General features: G+C 35.0%; 1 protein-coding gene across 7 annotated transcripts in view; it reads right to left on the reverse strand.

Moving 5' to 3' along the window:
* Positions 1–23,013, reverse strand: part of LAMA2 (laminin subunit alpha 2) — a 676,086-nt gene that overhangs the window by 369,354 nt on the left and 283,719 nt on the right. For all 7 annotated transcript variants that reach the window (XM_030928801.1, XM_030928799.1, XM_030928802.1 and 4 more), the window contains exon 5: positions 2,845–3,024. In XM_030928801.1, the coding sequence (XP_030784661.1) occupies positions 2,845–3,024 (180 nt within the window). The remainder of the gene's footprint in view (positions 1–2,844; positions 3,025–23,013) is intronic.

Genomic DNA, 23,013 nt, shown 5'->3' on the forward strand with positions numbered 1-23,013 from the left:
GCAAGGTGAAAATAACGAAAGGGGACATTCAGTAAAAACTTTATTTTCTGCTTTTATCCTTAGTTTGAAGGACATTTGTGTTTCTTAAGGACAAGTGAGGACTCACAAAACCGACAAAGTAACTTCTAGCATTGTAATCTTAGCCCAAAGGAAGAGTGGCCTTTAATTTAAGTTAGGTAGGCATTTTAGAAACGTCTTTCTCCCAGTCAGTACCAAGTCCATGCTGGAGTACCTGTGGCTGACAGTAGTTTTTATCTGGGGCTAAGGACAACTATTCTTCTTAAAAATTGTTTTACATAGTTTCTTGCAAGAAACCCTCTTTTATTGTGATTATAGGAACTGCAGTATTCACAAATCATATGCACACTGTTTTACTTGATGGATTTGAAAAGAACCAACAAAATTTAGGGAGAAATGGTGCTCATAACAACATAGTCCTTAATTATTAAGAAGAAAATTAAAATGTCATTAACTGTAAGTTTATTGTGCAGAACATTTGCATTTTTATATTACTATGTTTAAAAGTCCATACAATTACCTTTATATATGAAGTTAACATAGAGCTATGTAACTAATTATTTTAATCTATCCAGCTATTTTTTAAGGATAATTATGGAGGCTGGACTATTTTTACAATTTTAATTAATATGTATATAACATTTTATAATTGCCAGAGCACTTTACATTATCATATTCAAATAACCATCTTAGTGTTCGATAGTTCTATTATTCCAATTACACAGACAAAAGAAAAACACAGATTTAGCAAGAATACCTAGGTGGACACATATCTGAGTTACCTGACTAAAAATCCCCTTTTTCCAATTTACTTCTTTGTTTCTTTTTCCTTTTATTTGTTTTTGTTACATACATACAGTGTCTTTGAAAATATATTTGTTATGTTATCTTATTTGATATACCGAGACCTTGAAGTAATGGAACTGGCTAAGGAGTTTGGATAGTATAAAATTTTTTTTTCATTTTACCTCATCACTTAATAATATACATACAAATAGAGATATTTGCTTAGAATGCTGATACAGTAGTATTTGTAAATGCTTTTAAAACTGCAGAATCTATTTCAAATATAAATGTATAACGCTTTGCTTTTGAGTAATGAAGAAGAGCTAAAATTTGCTATCTTATTTTTATATATTTAAATTTAGATGTAGTGTTTATTGAACTTGAGTACTTTCAAAACAACATATTTATATGTTGACTTATACTGCACTATTTTAAAGGCTCATGTACGATAAAGTTACAAATAATAGATGTGTACCCCAACCCCCACTCTGCCTCCTGCAAAAGATGATAGAAAGAACACTAATTTATTTTCATTGATTTTTTTTCTCTGCTAGATATACTGTCAAGAAAGATTAAATTTCACTTCAATATTATTCAGTCTTCCTTGGTGTATATTTTTAAGTCACACCAAAATTAGAATTGAAAATGTTTTCTTAAATGAGTGAAAAATCTAAACATTGCTATAAAATAATGATTAGTTTTACATGAGACAATTTACAATATGTTGAGATATAATACAAGGGGAAATTATTTCAAGTTTGGAAAATACAGGGCACTAAAACATCTGACATACATTGCATAAGACTAACTAAAGCCTTAAAAGTTACCTTGTGATGATGGAGAGGTTAGATGTGGGAAGTTAAGTAACGAGGAAAGAAAACATGTGAGAAGTATTTAGGATCCGTAACTATTTACCCTAGTGATTCAGCAACTTTGCAACTGATGACTGTGGTCTTACCTTAGTAGGATCATTCTAGAATTAAGTGCTTTGTCCTGCAATATTAATTTCTCCCTATAATCCTCTTTCTTAGCTATGCCTCTAGTCATACAGTAGATACTCTATTCACAGGAGTTTGCTTTATGGAGTTATGGCTGAATTGACTTCACTGGTAATAATGTCTTGGTTGTGTAGCAGCATATGTGGGAGGTGCCATAAACCAGTGAATGTGGTAGAAGGTAGACAGGAGGAAGCACGGTTATCACTCATACCAATCTGAGCTGATCATCTATCTTGTATTTCCACAAATTCCTGTTTAACACTGGAAGACAGCACGTCTGTTAGCTCTTGTGTTCAAAAAGCTTTTGAAAAGATGCTTTAAACCTTTTTCACCTAATATTTTATTTGTAAAGGAAAATAAAACAGTATGTAGAATCAGTTTTCTCCTATAGCAGTGCATTTTTAAAACTATGGATTGTGATTCATTAATCAAGCATAAAACCAAATGATTTGATGGTCTACAAACCAGCAACACCAGCATCATCTGGAAAGTTTTTGAAGTGCAGCGTCTCTGCTCTGCCCTACTGAATCATAATGTATATTTCCACAAGATCACTGGCTAATTCTATGCACATTAAGGTTTCAGACATACTGCTCTCTCTATGTGTGCATGTGCGTATACTGGCTCAGTTATGGCAAAAATCATGTTTCAAAGCCCCTGCACTTGCAGTAGTAACGCCAAAGCCAATTACAATAGTAGTACAGATCACCTAAAGTACAAAGACTAATTTTATTCTGGAAAATAAGATTATTAACTAGACATTGTGATTCTCATTTTACAAAAGAAGAAATTAAAGTTTGAGAAGGCTAAAATGTTTGATAAATGTTACACGTGTAATAAGCGGCACAGCTTGAATCTGAACAAATGAAAGTCTGCCAAATTTCAAATAATGATAATTAATAAAAATAATTTAAAATTCTAAAATAAAAAGTTGATAATAACCACTCCTACAAATCACTAACAATTTTTTAAAAGTATTTAGCAGACAAAAAGATAACTGGGATATCATTTTTAGGTTCTAATATGATTCATCATAACTTACTCTTCTGGTGACAATGGGGTCAATTTCTCTTGGGTCTTTGTGAGCAAACATCATCAAGTCAGCATTCAGTGTGCGGATCCTCTGAAATCTCAGGCGAATATAGCGAGCAGAGGTAAACTCCAGCAGTTCTGGAGAAGGATCATCGGCACTTGGTCTTCCATTGATTAAAGAGATGTGAATCTAGACAATATGAAAAATAATTTAACAATTATGTTTTCCAAAATTTAAATATTGATTTTGTTTCTTTTTCTTGGAAAAATAAAGGTAACTTCCCATTCTCCTAATTAGTTAGGCAGATTCAGGTACATGCCTATGCACTGGCATCTAGTGAAGTAATTGACATATGTTATAGTCTTCTTAATACATGTACATGCAATTTGTTTGTTTATATCATAGGCATTTCTCTATATACTTCAGCTACCTCTATTTCTTTCTTCCAAGGCACTGCATCAACTTGACCTTCTTAGGATTTCCATGAATTCTTAATCATTCTTTCTCTGAAAATTATTGTGCCCTAAATTATTTAAGAATCTGGGGTATGGTGGGAAACCAGAAAACTTGGGGAAAAAGTTATAAAACATCAGATTAAAAAAGGAACCCATTAGGAACTTAAAATAATTCTATACTTGAAAGCATCACATTATGTAGCCTTAAAATGTGGAGAACAAAAATTACAAGAAAAACTAGACAAATCTATCATCACAGTGAGATATTTCAATAGGTTGTTTTAGGTTATTGTTATGTGTATTTTTTTTTTTTAGTAATTGATAGGTCAAGAAGACAAAAAATCACCAAGAATGTAACATACTCTGTGAAAATCACACTCTAAAAAATATGTTAAACCTGAATGGAATGGTGAATTTTTTAGGACAATAATTTCGCACAGTTGACACCGAAAGAAATACAATTCAGTTAGATCACTTTCTATGTGAAAGAAAAATTGAGAAATTGCCAACAAACTGCCCTCCAAAGGTGTACAATGCTGGCAGGCTCTCACAGAGACGTCCTAAGAGCAAAGAATTCTGATGAAGAATAAACTGTGTGATAAAATAAAAAGTACTGTTAGCACAAATAAAGGAAGTATGTTCCTATTACCTAAAGAACTCTTGTTAATAAATCAAGAAACACACGAACAACATAACAAAATGCACAAATATATGAGGGCCCTATTCAAAGAAAAGAAAATTAAAATTACTGTTAAACGTTTATAAGATACTGATCCTCCCTCATAATAGGATAAATGTTAGTTAAAAACACACTGATAAACTTCCCATTTTTTCAGATTGGCAAACTCCACAAACATTAGTAATACTCTCTGATGGTAAGACTAAGAGAGTAGATACATGTCTCTTACATTTACAGGTATAAAGTTAAAATGATACAAATTCTCAAGAAAGTAAAATTAGAAACACACAGTAATTTTGACCTAGCAATTCCACTTCTAGGAATTATTCTACATATATAAAATGATATGGATACTATAATGCAGGTGAACTGAATATGGCTAATGGACTGAATGTTTGCATCCCCCCACTAAAATTCATATGTTGGAACCCTAATCCCAAATGTGATGATATTTGGGGGCAAGGCCTTTGGTAGATAATTAGATCCTGAAGGTGGAGCCCTCATGAATGAGATTAGTGACCTAATAAAAGGAGGTCAGAGAGCTAGCTAGCTCTCTTTCCACCATGTGAGGCTACAAGAAGTCAGCAGTATGCAAGCCAGAAAAGAGTCCTCACCAGAGGGCAACCATGCAGACACCCTGATCTCAGACTTTCAGTCTCCAGAACTGTGGGAAATGAATTTCTCTTGTTTACAGCCCACCTAGTCTATGGAACTTTCTTATGGCTGCCCTAACTGACAAAAACAATATTATTACCTCAGCATTTTTTATTATAATTTTTTTTTGGTCACATCAAAGGACTGGAAATAGCCTGGTATCCATCAATATGGGACTGGATAAATAAATTGTATATCTGCATAATGAATTATTTGCAACCATAAAAAAGAATGAGGAATCTCTCAATATACAGAGAGGAAGAAGCACGTACTTTCACTTTTTTTTGTAAATTGATTATTACCAAGGTAACAAATTGAATCAAACCAAAATTGTTAAAGAAAATGAAATTGAGTGGTAGATTTTGAACTGAAAATACACACACACACACTCACACACACATACACGCACAAACATACACACAGTGCCAAACGTACAGGGATGCAGGAAGTGGGAGTTCTGTGCTGTCTGGGAGATGCTTGGGTACAGGACAGTGTGTGCACTGGGGAGCTGTGACTCAAGGTCACCCATTGGAATTTTCATCCACTTTTGTAAGATGATATATCATGTGTGTTAATTACATTTTTTGACAGGAGAGGCAATGATATGTATTTCCATTGCTAACATCCTGCATTTAGATAATCCCGGGGAGCCTTTTACAAACTGACTGCCAATGAACTACTTGAGTCGCCAGAGAAATATAGCAAACTCTGAGACGAGAAACTAATTCTGGTGTCACAAAGAATAGACTCAAAATGCCTCACGATAAAAATATGAATATGTTCCAGCTAATTGAATCTACCTTAGATACTTAGTAAGGAATAGAATGCAAGGTCTTCTAAAATACTGAATCTGAAAATACTGAGTCCCCTCTAATGCAGGGATTCTACAAGAGTAAAGCAGACCTTGTATATTCCTCAAGATACACATTTCTGGCATCTAGCAGGTGAGCCAGAAATGTGTTTAGAATTGAGTTATATTTTTCGTTTAAGGAAGTAAGAGTTAAATGTTAAAAGAATGGATAAATGTATGGATGAAGCCGTTAAAACTAATTTCCCTCTGAAATTAACCTTGGCACCCAAGAAAGTCATCAGTGCCGTTGAACTCAAGCTTACATTTCTATCAAATTCTCCCTTGACTGTCCCCAAAAATACTACTTGAAAGAAAGAAGGAAATCAATACATGTCTAGGATTATAGTTTCTGAACATTATTAGGGTTCATTTGGTGTGAATACTGTGGTGAATCATGTTTGTGCCGTATAAAGAATCAGTAAGTTTCTCACTTAAATATACAAAGCACTTTTTTGGAAAAAAAGGTGTACATATTCTCATTTAAGTTAATAAACCATATGATAGCTACATGAAGGATTCAGCAAAAGAACACTTCTCACAGCTTTGGTATTTTCATCAAGCTACTCTGCCAAGAGATCTTGTGAATACAGTTAGTTCCAAGCTGTTTCTGGGATATAAAACAAGCCAGCTGTTTGGCGATGTTGTGTGCAGCTTCCTTCCACCGTTTTGTGTGTATTTTTTTTCCATTTTCCTTCAAAATAAATCATAATGTTGGATAGGATATTTCCACTAGCACAATGCAGTGTAATTCCAAGTCCACTGGATAGCTTAGCATACTTCCTGATTTCCTATGGAGTGACAACCGGAGGGTGGTATCTGTCTTCAAGGAAGATGAAATGTATCCATCCCCAAGACCACCACTGTCTTGCTGTGAGGACCTAAGAAATCTGTGGCAACCTCTAATGTCTTGCAAAGTGGTTTCTATTACAGACGTGGTGGTGGGTGTATGTTCATGCTGTCACAGGAATTCATTCCAACTGAAAATATCAGACTATGGGTATCAACTGGTTTTTTAGATTTTAAAATTATACTTTTCTTTGAAATTCATTTTCCAAGGCAAATAAATAGGGGAAACCTCATCAGAAATATCTCTTTTTATAACTAAATGACTATATCAATATGATATTCTGTTCACCCAAATAATCCTGTTTTTACTAGTGTAAGCATACTATATAAATCATGTTTCCTTTACAGATTAGTAAGACCTCCGTGCCTCTCTGGCATTTTTATTTTAGAATACATTTTAAAAATGATTTATGCCACAAATAATTAGATTTCTCATATACATGATTTTCCAGTATTATGCTTGTCTGTTTATGTCGCTACTTTTTTTTTTTTTTTTTTTTTTTTTTTTTTGACAGCTGGAAGAGCCACAATTCTAATACCTTCCCTAACAATACAAGTTTCTTGAGTGAATGGATAGACGGGAGAATGAAGGCTACTGAAAGGTCATGAATAAGTGTCAGAAACTTTGAAATAAGTAGCAGAAGTGGCTAAAGTTGGCAACTTGATGTGTTGTATGCTCTCTCTTAAAACATGTTTGTATTATCAATCTCTACAAATGTGCAAATGAAATAGGCAAAACAAATTGAAAGTAAGCTGATTCCAGGAGACAAAACAGTAAATCCATACGTGTAGTTTGAGATTAAGGATGTACGAATATGGACAAAGAATTTGTATGTAAATGAGTGGCTGAGACATCTGGGAACCTCTTAAATCCAGTCATGCTCAATATGGCATTATTTCGGGAGAAATAATAAGATTATAAAAAGAACTTTCAAAAATAAGCCTAATCTCTTTTCTTTTGACTGTATAAAAAAAGAAGTACCATCACCCCTCATCAGTTATAGTTTCAGGGGATTTGTGGGGATTGGTTCCAGGACCTCCTGTGGATATCAAAATCTGAGGATGCTCAAGTCCTTGATATAAAATGGCATAGTATGTGCGTGTAACCTACACACATACTTCAAAATTATTTAAATCACATCTACATTACTTTAAATACCTAACACAATGTAAAGGCTATGTAAATAGTTGTTATACTGTATTATTTAGGGAATAATGACAAGAAAAAAGTCTGCACATGTTCAGTACAGATGCAGGTATTTTTTCTAATATTTTTCATCTGCAGTCAGTTGAATCCATGGATGTGGAATCCACAGATTCGGAGGTCTGACTGTATACATTTGAAGAAGCGAGGTGAGCTGTACAAAGCTCAAGGAACGGGAACAATGCAACAATTGGTCATTGTGCTTCTCGCACAGAGTAAAGGCTCTGACTCTGGCTCGGGATGGTAAATAGGTACATTTTGGTTTATTCCTCCACAAGGCTCCTATTATTCCATTGGTCTTCCTCCATTCCACTGAAACTGCTCTTGGGAAAGTCACCAATGTTCTTCACATTACTAACTGAAGTGTCCAATTCTCAGTCCTCACCATATTTGATCTATTAGCAGCAATTGAGACAACTGATTACTCCATTGACTTCCAGGACACACTGTTCTTGTTTTCTTTCTACTGCTTCAGCTACCCCTTCTCAATCCCCTTCACTGCTACCTTTAATCCTTCCTAACTTTCTCGTAACAGAGCACCACAGTGCTCAATCCTTGGCCTTTTTCTCTGCTCTGTCCTCACATACTCATTTAGTAATCCCATTGAAGCTCAGTTTGTACTAAGTGTATTATCATCTTTATGAATTATCACTGGCTTTATTGTATGTATCAGCATAGTCACTGAAAAATAATCTTACCATACCTTATCAGAAAGTTTTCACTGTAATTTAAGAAATCTTATTCAAATCAATGGAATGTTGAAATACTTTTAAATGTTATAAAATATGAAAATACCATGAATATATGAAACAGTAATGCATGGATAATTCAAATATACTGGATAAATGACAAGAGTTTCATAAGATATAATTTATTATACAGGTTAATACAATCTTTAGACCTTTCAGACTAGACATTTCCTTATCAAGAATCTTTCTGGCCTTAATGAGCAAATACAGGATTATGGACTCAATCTCTTTCCAGGCATTATTTCCAATTATATCAGGCACAGTTTTTGAAGTATTCTGTCAATTTTCCTTTACTTTATATTTTGTTATTTTCTCCAGCCAAGAGTTCTCATTTTTAGAGTCATTTTTATTAATTTGAACACTGCTCATTTGCATATTCAGATGATTAGGTACTCTGAAGGCTTAACACATACACTTACCTCTCAGAGCTTTACTCCCTTTTTATATTTCAATATTTCCCATTCATATAGTTAGTCTATCACTCATTCATTCAAATGTATGTATTGGATATCTACTAGATGGTCACTGAATTTTTACTTTCCTTTCTGTGTCATGGTCTATCTTATCTTTAGGTCCTTTCCTCAAACACCTTTTCTGTGTTCTCATTGCTTGCCATTTACAAAGATGTACTTTATATATCTTTAAAATCTCAACTGTGTTGCCATTTCCATCCTCCCACTAATACTTCCATGGACTGTCTAGGAGCTCCTTCTACAATTTATCCAAATTCCCTTGACTCCCCCCTATTTTTACTGACAATTTACTTGCTTGTGTCTGCTAATAGATTTAAGTTCAATGAGGGTATACATTTTCTTATTTATTGTATAGCCTCAGTGTTTAACATAATGATTTAAATACATACTATATTATCAGTAATTATTTGTTGAATGAACATATCAACAGCAGTCCCCAAATACTATAGACTGGAATAGAGTTTCCAATGAATTAACTCTTTCCTCAAGCAAACATTTACAATTTGTGCATTGCATGTATCATTTAAAATTTGTATATATTTTAACTGTATTTTACCTATATTTTTAATTCTATTTAATGACTGGTCATCATGAATTCTAGTATAAATTTATTTATTATAGTCTAATAAATTATTTTAGAGCTATAATAACTTAAATATTTTTAAAAACATTATATGGGTATCTTCATACATTTAGGTAAATCAATAAAGGATTATTAAATGTACTAGTAGAGCCATTTATATTTTTTAGTATACAGAGCCATTTATATTTTTTATCACAAAGAGAAAAATAATTTTATAAATGGATTTGTCCCTTCAGGTGCCTTAATACTCCTTTTTTTGGAAAGACTTTGTTTTCATGCAGCATGGAGGGCAATGAATTAGTTTGGAAGGTCTTTAATAAAGGTCCTTTTTTTCTTTTCCTACTGTCACTACAAATTTACATGACCAAACAGAACAACTACTTGTACATGTTCAATGACTACTGAGTGGCTTGAAAGGTAGTGCTGTAATAATAAAGTGTCAAGAACTGGGCACAACCTTCTTTAACTTACCTCTTCCAAGAATACAAGGAAATGGCAACTTGAACTATTCAACAAATATGACTGTATCATTGACAACTCTACCCCTAAACTTAGACTTAACAGGTCTTTCCCTCTTACATAAGAAGGTATTATGCTTTCAGTACCTAACACTACGACCACAGGTCACTGATGGGTGACCTGTAACCCGTAATAACTGAATGGAAGATCCTGGTATCCTTCCCACTGGTCATAACGCATAAAAGGAACACTGACCACTAAGTGCCTGAAAATTTTCAAAAGCTGTAAATCATTACACTTGATTCCAATTGTCCCTGAACTTAAATTGCCATTCTCCTTTTCATTAATGTCTTTAGAATTACAGTCCTTGCACTTGTCATTCCTGGATGAAAGCTTTGCCTTCTACAAAATATTTAAACATATTCTTCAGTCAAAGCAATAGTCTTTAATAAATTTCAGCATAATAAGAAAATCAGTTTTCTTTAAAGAGTGTTTGTTATTTTATGTTTTTATTTTTCTTTTCTCCTAGCAAAACTAGTTAAAAGGTTTGTGCAGTTTTTTTATTTTTCTTTTTTTTTCCTGCTGGTCAAAGAAGAACACGTCTCTTCTCTCTCTCTCTCTCTGTCTCTCTCTCTCTGTCTTGTTGTATCAGAGTTGGCTGCAACATTTTCTTTTTGTACCAATAGCAGATTTCATATGGCAATGATTTCTAACTACTATGGAACTACTGAACACTGGAAGAACTAAGTTTTTAAAAAGGATCAAAAATAGAAGCAAAGTCTCAGCTGCTTTAGGATTCCAATTTTCTCAAAGTCTTTATGATTCTTTTTCTTACAAAGCCTCTGGTGGTCGTCCTGCTTTGTACAACTCAAAGCAACCAACAAAGCATTTACTTCTAAGCCCCTTATTCAAGATAAGCTTGGGTTAGTTTCATCTGAAACATGCCCAGGTGGGTGACCTGTAATCCATATAATTGAATGAAAGATCCTGGTATCATTCTCATTGGGCATGATGTACAAAAGGAACACTGATTACTAACTGCCTGAAATTTAAAAACAAAACAAAACAAAATAAAATTACTAAATGCAAATTTCCCCCTTCCCTCTAACTTTTTTTTTTTTCTCTGAAAGGAATTTGACATACAGGAGTTCATTTTACATATATTTTTAAATGCTTTCAAATAATTTTTAAAAAGTACTCAAAGTTGAAATATTGTATTTATCTTTGTGTTTTTCTTTCTTCAGTTAAAGAATATGATAATTACATAGATAAAAGAAGAGTTGTCAAAATAGGGCTTCTCAATCTCTTTTGGGAGCTTCTCATTTACATTTTATCAAATGCAGACACTGTTGTCAAATCTTTGTGTTGTTAAGCTAAGACTATATAGGAATACACAGCTAGGAAACAATCTAAGAGGAGTGGCTTCAGAGCAAGTCATGAGGAAAAAACACCAGAAGGAAGTTCTTTCACTCTCCTCAAACATTTGCATTGCTCCACATTTTGTTTTGGGTGTGCCCCAACCAGAGATATCATAAGAGAATAGAATCATTAGTCATTTATTCCAACCTCATTGCTATTTCAGAAATTTCTTTACAATACACAAGATCTTGTGCACAAAAACAATAGTAGTTATTCTTGCAAACTTAGTGGATATGAGACACTCTTGCATGTGATCTGTATGTATGAACTCATATAAGATTAACTCATTTAATGCTTCAGTGTGTTCAATTCCAGTCTGAATTCACTGAATGTGCTCATCACTACCCACAGAGGAAGGGTTCAATAAGCATTTGTTGAATGAAAAAGAACTGGTCATCTAGGCCCCTTTTGAAGACTTGTAGTGACAGAAAACTCACCACTAGTGGAAAGCCTTATTCCGTGCACCTTCTCTTCTTTCTATCATCTGATTTGGGATTCCATTCCAGTCCTGTCTATGACAGACCCAGCATTTTAACTCCACCTCTTCTTTATTGTCCTGCTGTTGCTCTTCTGGAATAGTCTTTACTGTTTGATTTTCTGCAGATCTTGGCTTTTCTTCATGAATTTGTGTTGGATGAATTTGTATTCTATCCATTCTAGGCTTCCCAGGGTAGACTGTTTACCATGCCCTAGGTCATGATGTAGGACCCCTCATGGGATCAGACAGTGCCCAGGTCCCCTGAGAAGGTGCAGGAGTGAGGCAGATTAGAGTACAAATGTCACTAAGCCAAAGCATAGTTCCAGACCCAGTATCACCTCCTGCCATTGATCCATAACAGTAGAGATCCTCCTGGTAAATAGAAGCAAAGCTCTATGCTGACCAAAATCAGAATTGAAACATGCCTAAGAGTTGAGGGCTAAAGCAGGGGTCCCCAACCGCCGGGCCATGGACCAGTACTATCTATGGCCTGTTAGGAACCAGGCTGCACAGAAGGAGGTGCCTGAGCTCCGCCTCCTGTCAGATCAGCAGCTGTGGCATAGGTTCTCAAAGGAGCGCAAATCCTATTGTGAACTGTGCATGTGAGAGACCTAGCTTGCAGGCTCCTTATGAGACTCTAACTAATGCTTGATGATATGAGGAAGAACAGTTTCATCTGGAAACCCATCCCCACACCCCACCCCCCCTGCCAGTTTCGTGGAAAAACTCTTCCACAAAGCCAGTCCCTGGTACCAAAAAGGTTGGGGACTGCTGGGCTAAAGTATTATTCTCCGGAAAAGAACCAACAACTCCTAAAGTCTTACTAACATCTTAATAAATGAAATTGGTTATGATAGGTTTAGTACCTAAGTACTTTAGTAAGTAAAAGCCATTCCCTAGTTTTCAAAAATACGTATGCTTTATGGTAAATTCTACAAAGAAGAAAGTGCTAAAACCTCAAATAATAGGGAGATGAAGAAAATATGTTAATAATAAAAATAAATTTATGTGAAATAACATGATCTCCCTTAATGTGGAGAGCTGTTAGAGAAAGTTCTGATAGAAAACAAAATAACTGAGAGTACAATGACCTACATTGGTGAGACAGAACAATCAGTACACTTGAAAGTCAGATAACAACAGCTCAAAGGAAAACTTGAGCAACATTTTCCTGTTTTGTTTTCAGTCCCCATGTGGGAACACTTGCTTAAAATTAAAATAAAATCTTGGAGCAGGAGGTCTAAATATGGTGCCAGATCCTGTGTCATTAGATTGGAACAAAACCTAGACCGGAACTTAAAAGAGAAATTCAGTCTCCTTCATTCTCATTCTCTGACTCAAAGGTTCTTCAGAGAAAAATTGAATTGTGTGTGTGTTTGTGTGTGTGTGTGTGTATTTTATGAGTACATAAATGAAAAGCTGTATAAATACATTAATTTGGATTTTTACTCATATGTATAGAAGCAGCATTTCAGGATAACTACCAGCAGTCTCAGCCGATTTAATGTTCAGAAAGCTTAAAACTCAAGATGTCAGAGACTTTAAATTTTTGGAATCATACTATTGCATACAGGAGTTTAGGTAAAGATTCAAGCTCTTCAAGACTGAGTATTCCATTGGCTAATTTCTAATGTTCTTAACATTGTGTGCATGCAAACTGGAGTTCCTAGTGACTGTCACCATCCTTCCACACTCTGACACTTGCCTACCAACTCCCTACTCTCACCTCTCAATATATCAACATTCTCTGAATGTTTCCTTCTTTTGCCACCTTTCCCTCTCCTCTTAGTTTCATTTTCACATGACTACTTTTTTGGTGTCTCTTTCCATCACTTTACCTAGTCTCTATTCTTCTTTACTTTTGCCCTGTTTAATTTTATTTCATCTGTAGAGTGAAATTGCATATTCACAGTTGGTCAAGTTTCTCTGCTTTCAAGTGAACTCATGTGTTCAATTACTCTAAATATAGCCCCTAGCCTAGCTCTGTAAAAGGAAACTCAGGCCTCTCTGATCTTTTCTCATTGCACAAGGAATTTAAAATAATTAAATTATTTTGCAGAACAAAATTGTATATTTTCATAAATGATGAGTCTTTGTTTCAGTGGGTTTATAAACCTGAGTCTATGTGTGCGACTGTAGGGAGGTTTGTATATATATGCTTTTCTAATATCGTCTATCCCCATGTGCCTTATACTTTGTGTGATTCCATGTATGCATGTGTGTTTGTGTGTGTGTTCAGAGTTAACCATAGTTTAAGATCACATTTGTTGGAGACAAATTGCTTGTGTTCAAATTCTGGCTCCTCCACTTACTATCTATGTGAATTTAGACAATTTACTTAATCTCTCTGTACCTCAGTTTTCTCTAACAAAGGTAAATAAAAATAACATCTATCTTATAGTGTTGTTTGGTGGGTTAAAAGAAATAATTTATGTGAAATGATTAGAACAATATCTAGCACACAGGAGAAACCATTGCTAGTTGCCATTATCCTTGAAAGAGTTTAAAAAAAGGTAAATGACACTGGATCTCTCCATTAAGCAGGATGCGCTCCACCCTTTATAGCAGTTACCCATTACCAACATGGACAGCTTGAGATAACATGAATAAGTTTCCACCCACAATAAAGAAGTGCTTCTGGAAATGCTAAGGTAGCTGAACATCAATAGGAAAATGTGCATCAAGGAAAGCAGGACATGTTCTGGGGTTTGTCTTCTTATCCATATCCAATTTTCATGCAAGCAATTAAGAGTAAGGTCAGAGTTCTTTCTAGCTCAAATCCCCTCCAGATCTCTGCTGAGGTGCTGAGGCTGTTGCTCTGGGAATGGCCTATAATCTCGTCCCCTGACATGATGGCTTTTGTGGCTGAGATCAGAGTAGATGACCAAGGACCAACACAAAGATTGCAGGAACAGGAGATTGTAGAATTATTGACATCTGGGCAGTAGTTTGTGAGAAGCGGGAAATGAAAAACAGAAGAACGCGATGGAGAAGGGATCCTCTATACATCTGACTTCATACTTAAAATTTTGTTAAAGCCACCACATTTGCAGCTCAACATTGTGATGTATACAGATGGCTAGATATCATTTAAAAATATCAAGGTTCTAAGAAAGTCTTTCATTGAGGAGATTTGTAGTTAATTTTACATGGCTTATAGGACAACAACAATTTTGATATAAGTCAACAGTATCCCAAGGTTTAGGTTCCTACCATTATGGGAGATTCTGTACAGAGTTGAATCGTAATCATTTATTTGCTAGGTTTGTAGGATGTTGGCTCTGTGCACCTCGACATCTGTACAGCACCAACAGATCCCTAGTTCCTTCAAAGAAACAGAGTACACAAAGGGACCTCTCCTCCCACACAACCAGAAGATGAAGTTTTCTGTAGATTTACCAAGCACACAGTGTTCTTGTTCCTTTGCTGGACTCAGACTAATAACTGACCACAGGGAGCTGCAGGGCCATGCTCTCGAAGAAGCTCAGATACAGCTTGTGTTGCTGGTTAGCTGGCAGGGAGTTGGGGACAAGCTAACACTCAGGACCTTATTTTCTGCCAGGTCCATGCAGAATAGCTAATATTAAGAAACATTACAACTTAAGAAAAATGAGTAAACAGCAGATTAGAGGTCATTGATCATTATTGTAAGTTATTTGTCTAAAGTGGACTTTGTTTCACAGCATTCCTTTTCTCTTTCCTCTTGACAAACACAGCATGAATGAAAGGTAAAAAGAATAAAACATTTAATCAATCATCCAGGGACCAGGGCTGAATTGCTTTCTTTTATACTTTTGCTGCCAAGTTCACAGAATCAGGGTTGTTTTCAATTATTTGTAATATGCTTTCCCAGAAGAATTTATAATAGGTTGTTTAGCCACTGTTCCCTTTTCTGTTAATGACAAAAATACAACCATTCCTTCTTAGCAAAAAGAAAAGGGAGTGTAATTAGGAAAATTATAATGAATGTTGCTGTTGGGCTTAAGAGTTGTTTTGTTTGTTTGTTTTCATTTTTAAACTGGTTCACAATGAGAGATGCAACAAAACTGTTTCATTTGTCCTTCCCTCCCATTATCTTATTTCCAAAACAAGAAGCTAACATTAATCCCTTTATAGAGATAGTTTATAAAACGACACCTGGAAAAATTAAAAATAAGCATTATTTTTATGCTTATTTAATGTCATGATTATCTAATGTGCTCTTGTAGTTCTAACAACTGTGAACTTGGTTCCTTAAGAAAAAAGGAATACACTCTAAGTCCAGTGAATATTTATGGCCCAGAATGCAGTTCTTCCAATCTACTTCTAAAACTTACCCTTTCTCTCCCATCTCAGGCTTCCTTGTAGCTTTCCTCTACATCTCCCATGTCTTACCACTATCAGCATCACTGCCAACTTCAGTATCTCCTAGTTTGATAAGATGCAAATAAAGACACAGTTTCATTAAGAGGAGATGCCATTCTGTATCAGATGGCTAAATGTGGCAGTCTTTTAAGAAAAATAAAAGTGAATCTCTAAAATCTTGTTCACAGGCAGCCCAGTGAGCTCTATTGCTTATGTGGAGAGATGATATACAGACTTCTCTTGTCTCAATTATCTCACTCCATGGCCTAGGGCCAGAGACCACAATGGTCACACTCTATGGCCCACTTGTATTCACAGTGAACCAGACTGCACCCCAAGAGAGCTAGCTTTGGCAAATCTCAGTCCTATGACTGGTGCTAGTGTGTGCTGGGGTTTGTTTGTAGGTTTTTCTGAAAATCTGATCAATATTCAGTCCCTCTTTTGACTTTATTCCTGATAATCCACCTTCTTTTCTGTTTCTAATCCTTTCTTCTCTATGATAATTAAGCTCCTTCACTGGAATACCACATGCTCTTCCTAGCCTCCAATAATGTGCTGTGACTGAAATAATGCTTCCTCCTAACAGCTACATCTGTATTTCTGCCCGTTTGAAATTCTTTTACTGAGTCTCTAAAATATGTTATTTTAAAAAATAAAATATGCCTTATTCTCAATTTGTAGGATATGCACCACTCTGTTTTTACTTGGGTCTCTTCCCTTGTACTTACATATCCCTACTTCCTAACAGTGGTCTATTTGAGAAATGATGTAATGGCCCCGACAAAAAGAGAGGAAATGATTCTCTTATGGCATAAATATCATCCTCAATGTGTACAATCTGTACAGAAGCACATGTACAGTACCAGCAATCCTGCTTTCAAGTAAAAATACAAATTTGTATGTAGGTTAACACATTAGTTAACAATTTTGAAATAAGCATTCCAGAGTTTATAAATTCAAATGAGTGCTGCTCTTTCAAAATAATTATTTTGGGGTGCTCTGTTTATAACAATATTGATGCTCTCCATTTTAATACTCCTGTGTTTTTCTTTATTCCTGAAATTTTTATTTAAATGACATGAGGAAGACTAGTTCAAAAACAAATATTATTGGGGAAAAGGAAATTAGATCGCAAAAATTAAAGGTCAGAGTACAAGTATAAAATTCAAGCTGAAAATTGAGTGAGATACGGATAGCAGAGCCTGGCCACATATTTCCTCCATCACCCAGAATTCCTGGGCTCCTTTCAGCTTCAGTATTCCTTAAGAATCAACCACAGGAAGCTGCTGGGAAATATTAAAGTTTTAAGAAAGAAACTGGCAACCAAGGATAGTTTACTTAAGAAATATTTTCACTTATAAAATCAAATATTTGTATTTCATTTAAGACTAATAATCATTCATCATGGAAAATATTTTACTATATAAATGCCATTTATAGAATAAAGGATTTTACTATATTGATGCCATCTATGAAATAAACTTAGAGTTTAAAAAATCCCATTTGCAATAGCTATAAAAAAGACTAAATGCTTAGGGATAAATTTAACCAAGGAGTTGAAAAGACGTGCATACATTGAAAACTGTAAAGTGTTGATGAAAGAAATTGAAGAAGACATGAATAAATGGAAAGATATCCTGTGCTCATGGATTGGAAGAATTTAATATTGTTAAAATGTCCATACTACCCAAAGCAATCTACAGATTCAGTGCAATCCCTACCAAGATTTTGATGTCATTTTTCAAAGATACAGAAAAAAGTTTTAAAATCCCATGGAACCACAAAAAACCCAGAACAGTCAAACCCATCATGAGCAAACAAAACAAAAATAAAGACGTCACACTGCTTGACTTCAAACAATACTACAAAGCTATTGTAGTATTAATTAAAACAGCATAGTACTGGCAAAAAAGAAATATGGATCAATGCAGCATAACAGAGAGCCCAGAAATCAACTAATGCAGGTACAATCAATTTATTTTTGACAAAGACGCTAAGAATACACAATGGGAAAAGGTCAGTCTCTTCAATGAATGGTGTTGGGGAAACTAGATATCCACATGCAGAAGAATAAAATTGGCCCCTTCTTTCACATCATATACAAAACTCAATTCAAAATGAATTGAGTGTAAGATCTTAAGTGTAAGACCAGCAACTCCAAACTGCTAGAAGAAAACACAGGGGAGAAACTATATGACATTGGTCTGGGTAATAATTTTTTGAATTTGACCCCCAAAGTATAGGCCACAAAAGTAAAAATAAACAAATTGGGTTATATCAAACTAAAAAGCTTCTGCACAACAAAGGAAGCAACAATGTGAAGAGACAAACTATGAATGTGAAGAAAATATTTGCAAGCCACACATTCAATAAAGAGTTAATATCCACAAATATATAAAGAGTTCCATCAACTTAAGGGGAAGAAAAACAATTAAAAATGAGCAAGGAATCTGAACAGACATTGCTCAAAAGAAGACCAACAAATGGCCAAGAGATACATGAAGAAATCACTAATCATTAGGGAAATGCAAATTAAAATTACAATGAGATATCATTTCACACTTATCAGAAGAGGTATTATCAAAAAGAAGATAACAAATGTTGGTGAGAATATGGAAAAAGCAGAATCCTTGTACACTGTTGGTGGGAATGTAAATTAGTACAGCCATTATGGAAAGCTAAATGGAGTTTTCTAAAAAAACTAAAAGTAGAATTACGAAGTGATTTAGCAATCTCACTTCCAAGTATTCACCCAAAAGATGTAAAATTAGTTTAGCTGAAATATCTGCACTCCCATGTTCACTGCAGCACTTCACAGTAGCCACATTTTGAAATCAACCTGTCCATCAACAGATGAATGGATAAAGAAAATGTTGCACACATACACAATGAAATACTATTGAGCTCTAAAAAAGAAAATTCTGTCATTTGGAAAGATTGCATGTTCTCTCTTACATGTGACATCTAAAACAATCAAATTCTTAGAAGGTGTGAGTGGAAAGGAAGTTACGGAGGCTGAGGGCTGTGGGAATGGGGAGATGATGTCAAAAGGTACAAAATCTCAGTTAAAAAATTGGGCTTTATTTTTTGTTTTTTTTTACTTCTAGTGCACAGCATGGTGAATAAAAGTAATAATGGTGTATTGCAGATTTCAAAATTGCTAAAAGAGTAAATTTCAAGTGCTCTCATCATAAAAAATATTAGTATTTGAGGGAATGGGTATGTTACTAGCTTCATATAATTATTTCACATTGTATTCATATATTATAACATCACTTTGTACCCCATAGATTTATATAATTAGAAATTGTCAATTTACAATAAAAAATAAAAGCCATCAAAAAACACCTGGCAAAAATCTGTGATATACTTATACCCGTATTTAAACCTACACTATAAATTATATTTAAATGTATAATTCTGCCTGCTGCTGTTTTCAGTAATTAATATCATTAAAAAAGCACAGGTTAAATCAAATTTCAACACAGTATCATTTCAGTGTAAAATCTCATATTTTGAATAAAACAAACCATACCTTATCTTTACACATCATTAAATGAACTATGCTGATAAATTTTGTTTCTTTTTTTGAGAACCAGAAAAACAATTATACTTAGGTGGGCCATCTAAAACGTCCTTCCAGCTTGTGGAATAGGTTGTGTTTGTTTTTCAATGAACATCTGTTTGACAAATTGAAATGCTAATTATGATTTATCATTTCCATGACATCAAATATCCAGATAGTAATAAACATTGATGACTAACTATATTTTTCAGTTTCACCCAGATGTTTGGCATCACATAAGACACCACCTTAGTTTTACATAAAAATAAAATGTTTCTTGAGTCTGGCTTATCATAATGGGGAGGAAACTAATATGAATGAAGCAGAATGGTTCATTTTTTTTTTCTCAATGTGTACAATTCTACTGATAAGACTTTTATAATATCATAAATAAAATTGTACTTTAAAATAAATGTCTTTCAAACTTTTACAAACACAAAGAAAGCCAGAATCAAAACTTAATTTTGAATATCAAGTGTTAAATATGAATTTCAGAAACTGAATATATCATAAATTACAAATTTTTAAAAAAGTAAATCTGTAAATTCAGAGTTTATCCCTGACATGTTATTTCAAGCATATGTCATAGTGACATATCCTTGACTATATGACATTTAAGATCTGATAGGGACTGGGCACGGTTGCTCACACCAGCATTTTGGGAGACTGAGGCAGGTGGATTGCTTGAGTTCAGGAGTTTGAGACCAGCATGGGCAACATGGTGAAACGCCACCAGCTCTACAAAAAAAAGGCAAAAATTAGCCAAGTGTGGTGTTGTGCACCTGTAGTCCCAGCGAACTAGGAGGTTGAGGTGGGAGGGTTGCTTGAGCCTGGTAGGCAGAGGTTGCAGTGAGCTGAGACTGTGCTACTGCACTTCAGCCTGGATGACAGAGGCAGATCCTGTCTCAAAAGAAAAGAAAAAAAGAAATCTGATGTGATAATTTAGAATATGGATCCTCAGGGCCATAAAACAGCATACGCAACTTGTTGACTTTTAATGTATACCAAACCTGGAAAAGCATGGTCAAGTTTTTCTTTATGGACCTGGACTCCTTGCCCTGACACTGTTTATTTAATAACATTTCATTTTCTTAGGAAGCAAATAGAATTAGCAATTTGTCCCTTGCTTATTGTATGCATCACATCAAGGTCTAAGCACACATTTCCCAAAAGATTATTTTCACATCCAACAAAGAGAATATGTAACGCATGCAATGTTCTCACAGGAAATCTCTCTGTCCAAAACTGTGTGTGTTTGCTCCTTGGTTTTACTAGCTTTACTTCATCTCTCTGACCTCTGAAGGTTCATGTCCCTTAGAGCTCCGTTCTTGGACTGTTACTTTTCTAGGTCTTCTTGTACTTCCTGGGTGATCTCATTCAGTCTCACGACTTTAAATTCTCTAATTCGTAACTTTAAGCAGCATTTCTCATCTGAATTCCAGAATACTATATACTGTCTATTCAGCTTCACCAAAATGTCTAATAGACATTTCAAGTTGACATATGCAATGCTGGACTCCTATTTGTCTCTGTCAAAACCTGCTATGCCCACAGTCTTCCCCAACTCATTTCAAAGCAACTCAATCTTCCCTTTGCTCATGCCAAAACTGTGGACTCACCCCTCAGCCATCTCATTCTCACACCTCACAGAAAATTGATCAGCACATCCTCTTGGCAGAGTCAATTGGTCAGAAAATATTATTGGTTCCACTTTGAAAATGTATCTTCTATTCCACCACTTCTCACTACCTTCATGCTACTACCCTGCTCCAAGCCACTATCATTTGTCCCGAGATGTGTGAAAGCCTCTTACCTGCTCCCTTGCATTTACCCTTCCCTCCTGTGTTCTGACATCAATCCAGCACAGCTAGAGCAAGCAGATTTGCATGGAGTGGGGAAGGAATGACACTTAACATGTACAAAGTTTCTTTTTGAGTTGTTGAAATGATCTAAAATTTGATTGTGGTGGTGGTTGCACAACTCTGTGAATATACTATTAATAAATACTTCTGAACTGTATATGGTAAATTGGTGAATTATGTGGTATTTAAAATATTTCTTTAATAAGATTTTTTTTTTTTTTTTTTTTTTTGTAAAAGATTGCGAAGGGTCTGGGATTTTATTCTACTTGCAAGACAACAATTTAGCCTGACACAGCTTGGTGGCTGCTGGCAGAACATATGAGACTTCTAAAAGAGGGAAAAGAGACTTTATTACTCACAGCCCAGGAAGCAGCATACGCTTTGGCATGTTTGGTGCCAGTTGCCTGGGCTCTACTTCCTGCAGAGAGAAAGAAAGCAGGCCAGCTGATGCTGCCACTCACAGCGGGTGGTGTTGCAGAAGAGGAACCCTCAGTTTAAGGGGCACAAATCTTTTCTTATGGGTGGTAAACATATTCCCCTCATCTGGAGGAAGACACCATCTCTCTTCGCAAGCTATGAGTAAACCTACACTTTGCTTCCCAGGTAGACACCATCTCTACCTTCCAAGGCTGTCCACTTTACAAACATCCCTGAGAAGATCGTCTGGAACAAAGATGATCTGTGCACCTGGTTTCAAAACTTATAACAGATGTGCCACGGTTTCTATCTGAATTTAGGCCTAAGCTTTTAGATCTCAACTATTAACCAAGATACTATGATTATTTCAAGAAAACACCACGAGTTAGAAGGCTTTAAGTTGCCATAATTTTAAAAAATAGGTATTTCTATACTGCTTTAAAAAAAAAAAACACGTTGAGGTTGATTGACATACAAAATGCCTTACGTATTTGATGATTATAACCTAATGAGTTTGGAGATAAGTATGCACCAGTGAAACCATCACCACCGTCTCTGCCATGAACATATTGATAACCTCCAAAAGTTTTCTCTCACTCTATTTATTTATTATTATTATTATTTTGTGATAAGGATATTTGTAAGATTGACTTTGTTAGGAAAATTTAAAACATACGATACGGTAATGTTAAGTGTAGGCACTACGCAGTGCAGTAGATCTCAAGGACTTAATTCATCTTGTCCTTTCACGAATACTTTCCTGTTTCCCCCTCTACCCCAGACCCTGGTAGCTACCATTCTACTCTCATGTTTCTGAGTTTTGACTATTTTAGTTTCCTTATATAAATGATATTTTGTAATATTTGTCCTTCCACTTGTGGCTTATTTCACTTAGCATAATGTCCTTCACGTTTTCCACATTGTCTGAAATGGCAGGATTTCCTTCTTTTTCTAAGGCTAAGTAATATCCCATTGTATGTATATACCACATTTTCCTTATTTATTCATCTGTCAACAGATATTTAGGTTGTTTCCATATCTTGACTACTGTGAATAATGCTAAAATAAACATGGGGATGCAGATATCTCTTTGAGATCCTGATTTCAATTGCTTTGAATATATATATATATATATATATAT

The sequence above is a fragment of the Rhinopithecus roxellana genome, chromosome 4, assembly GCF_007565055.1.
Source record: "Rhinopithecus roxellana isolate Shanxi Qingling chromosome 4, ASM756505v1, whole genome shotgun sequence".
In the NCBI taxonomy this organism is placed as follows: domain Eukaryota; kingdom Metazoa; phylum Chordata; class Mammalia; order Primates; family Cercopithecidae; genus Rhinopithecus; species Rhinopithecus roxellana.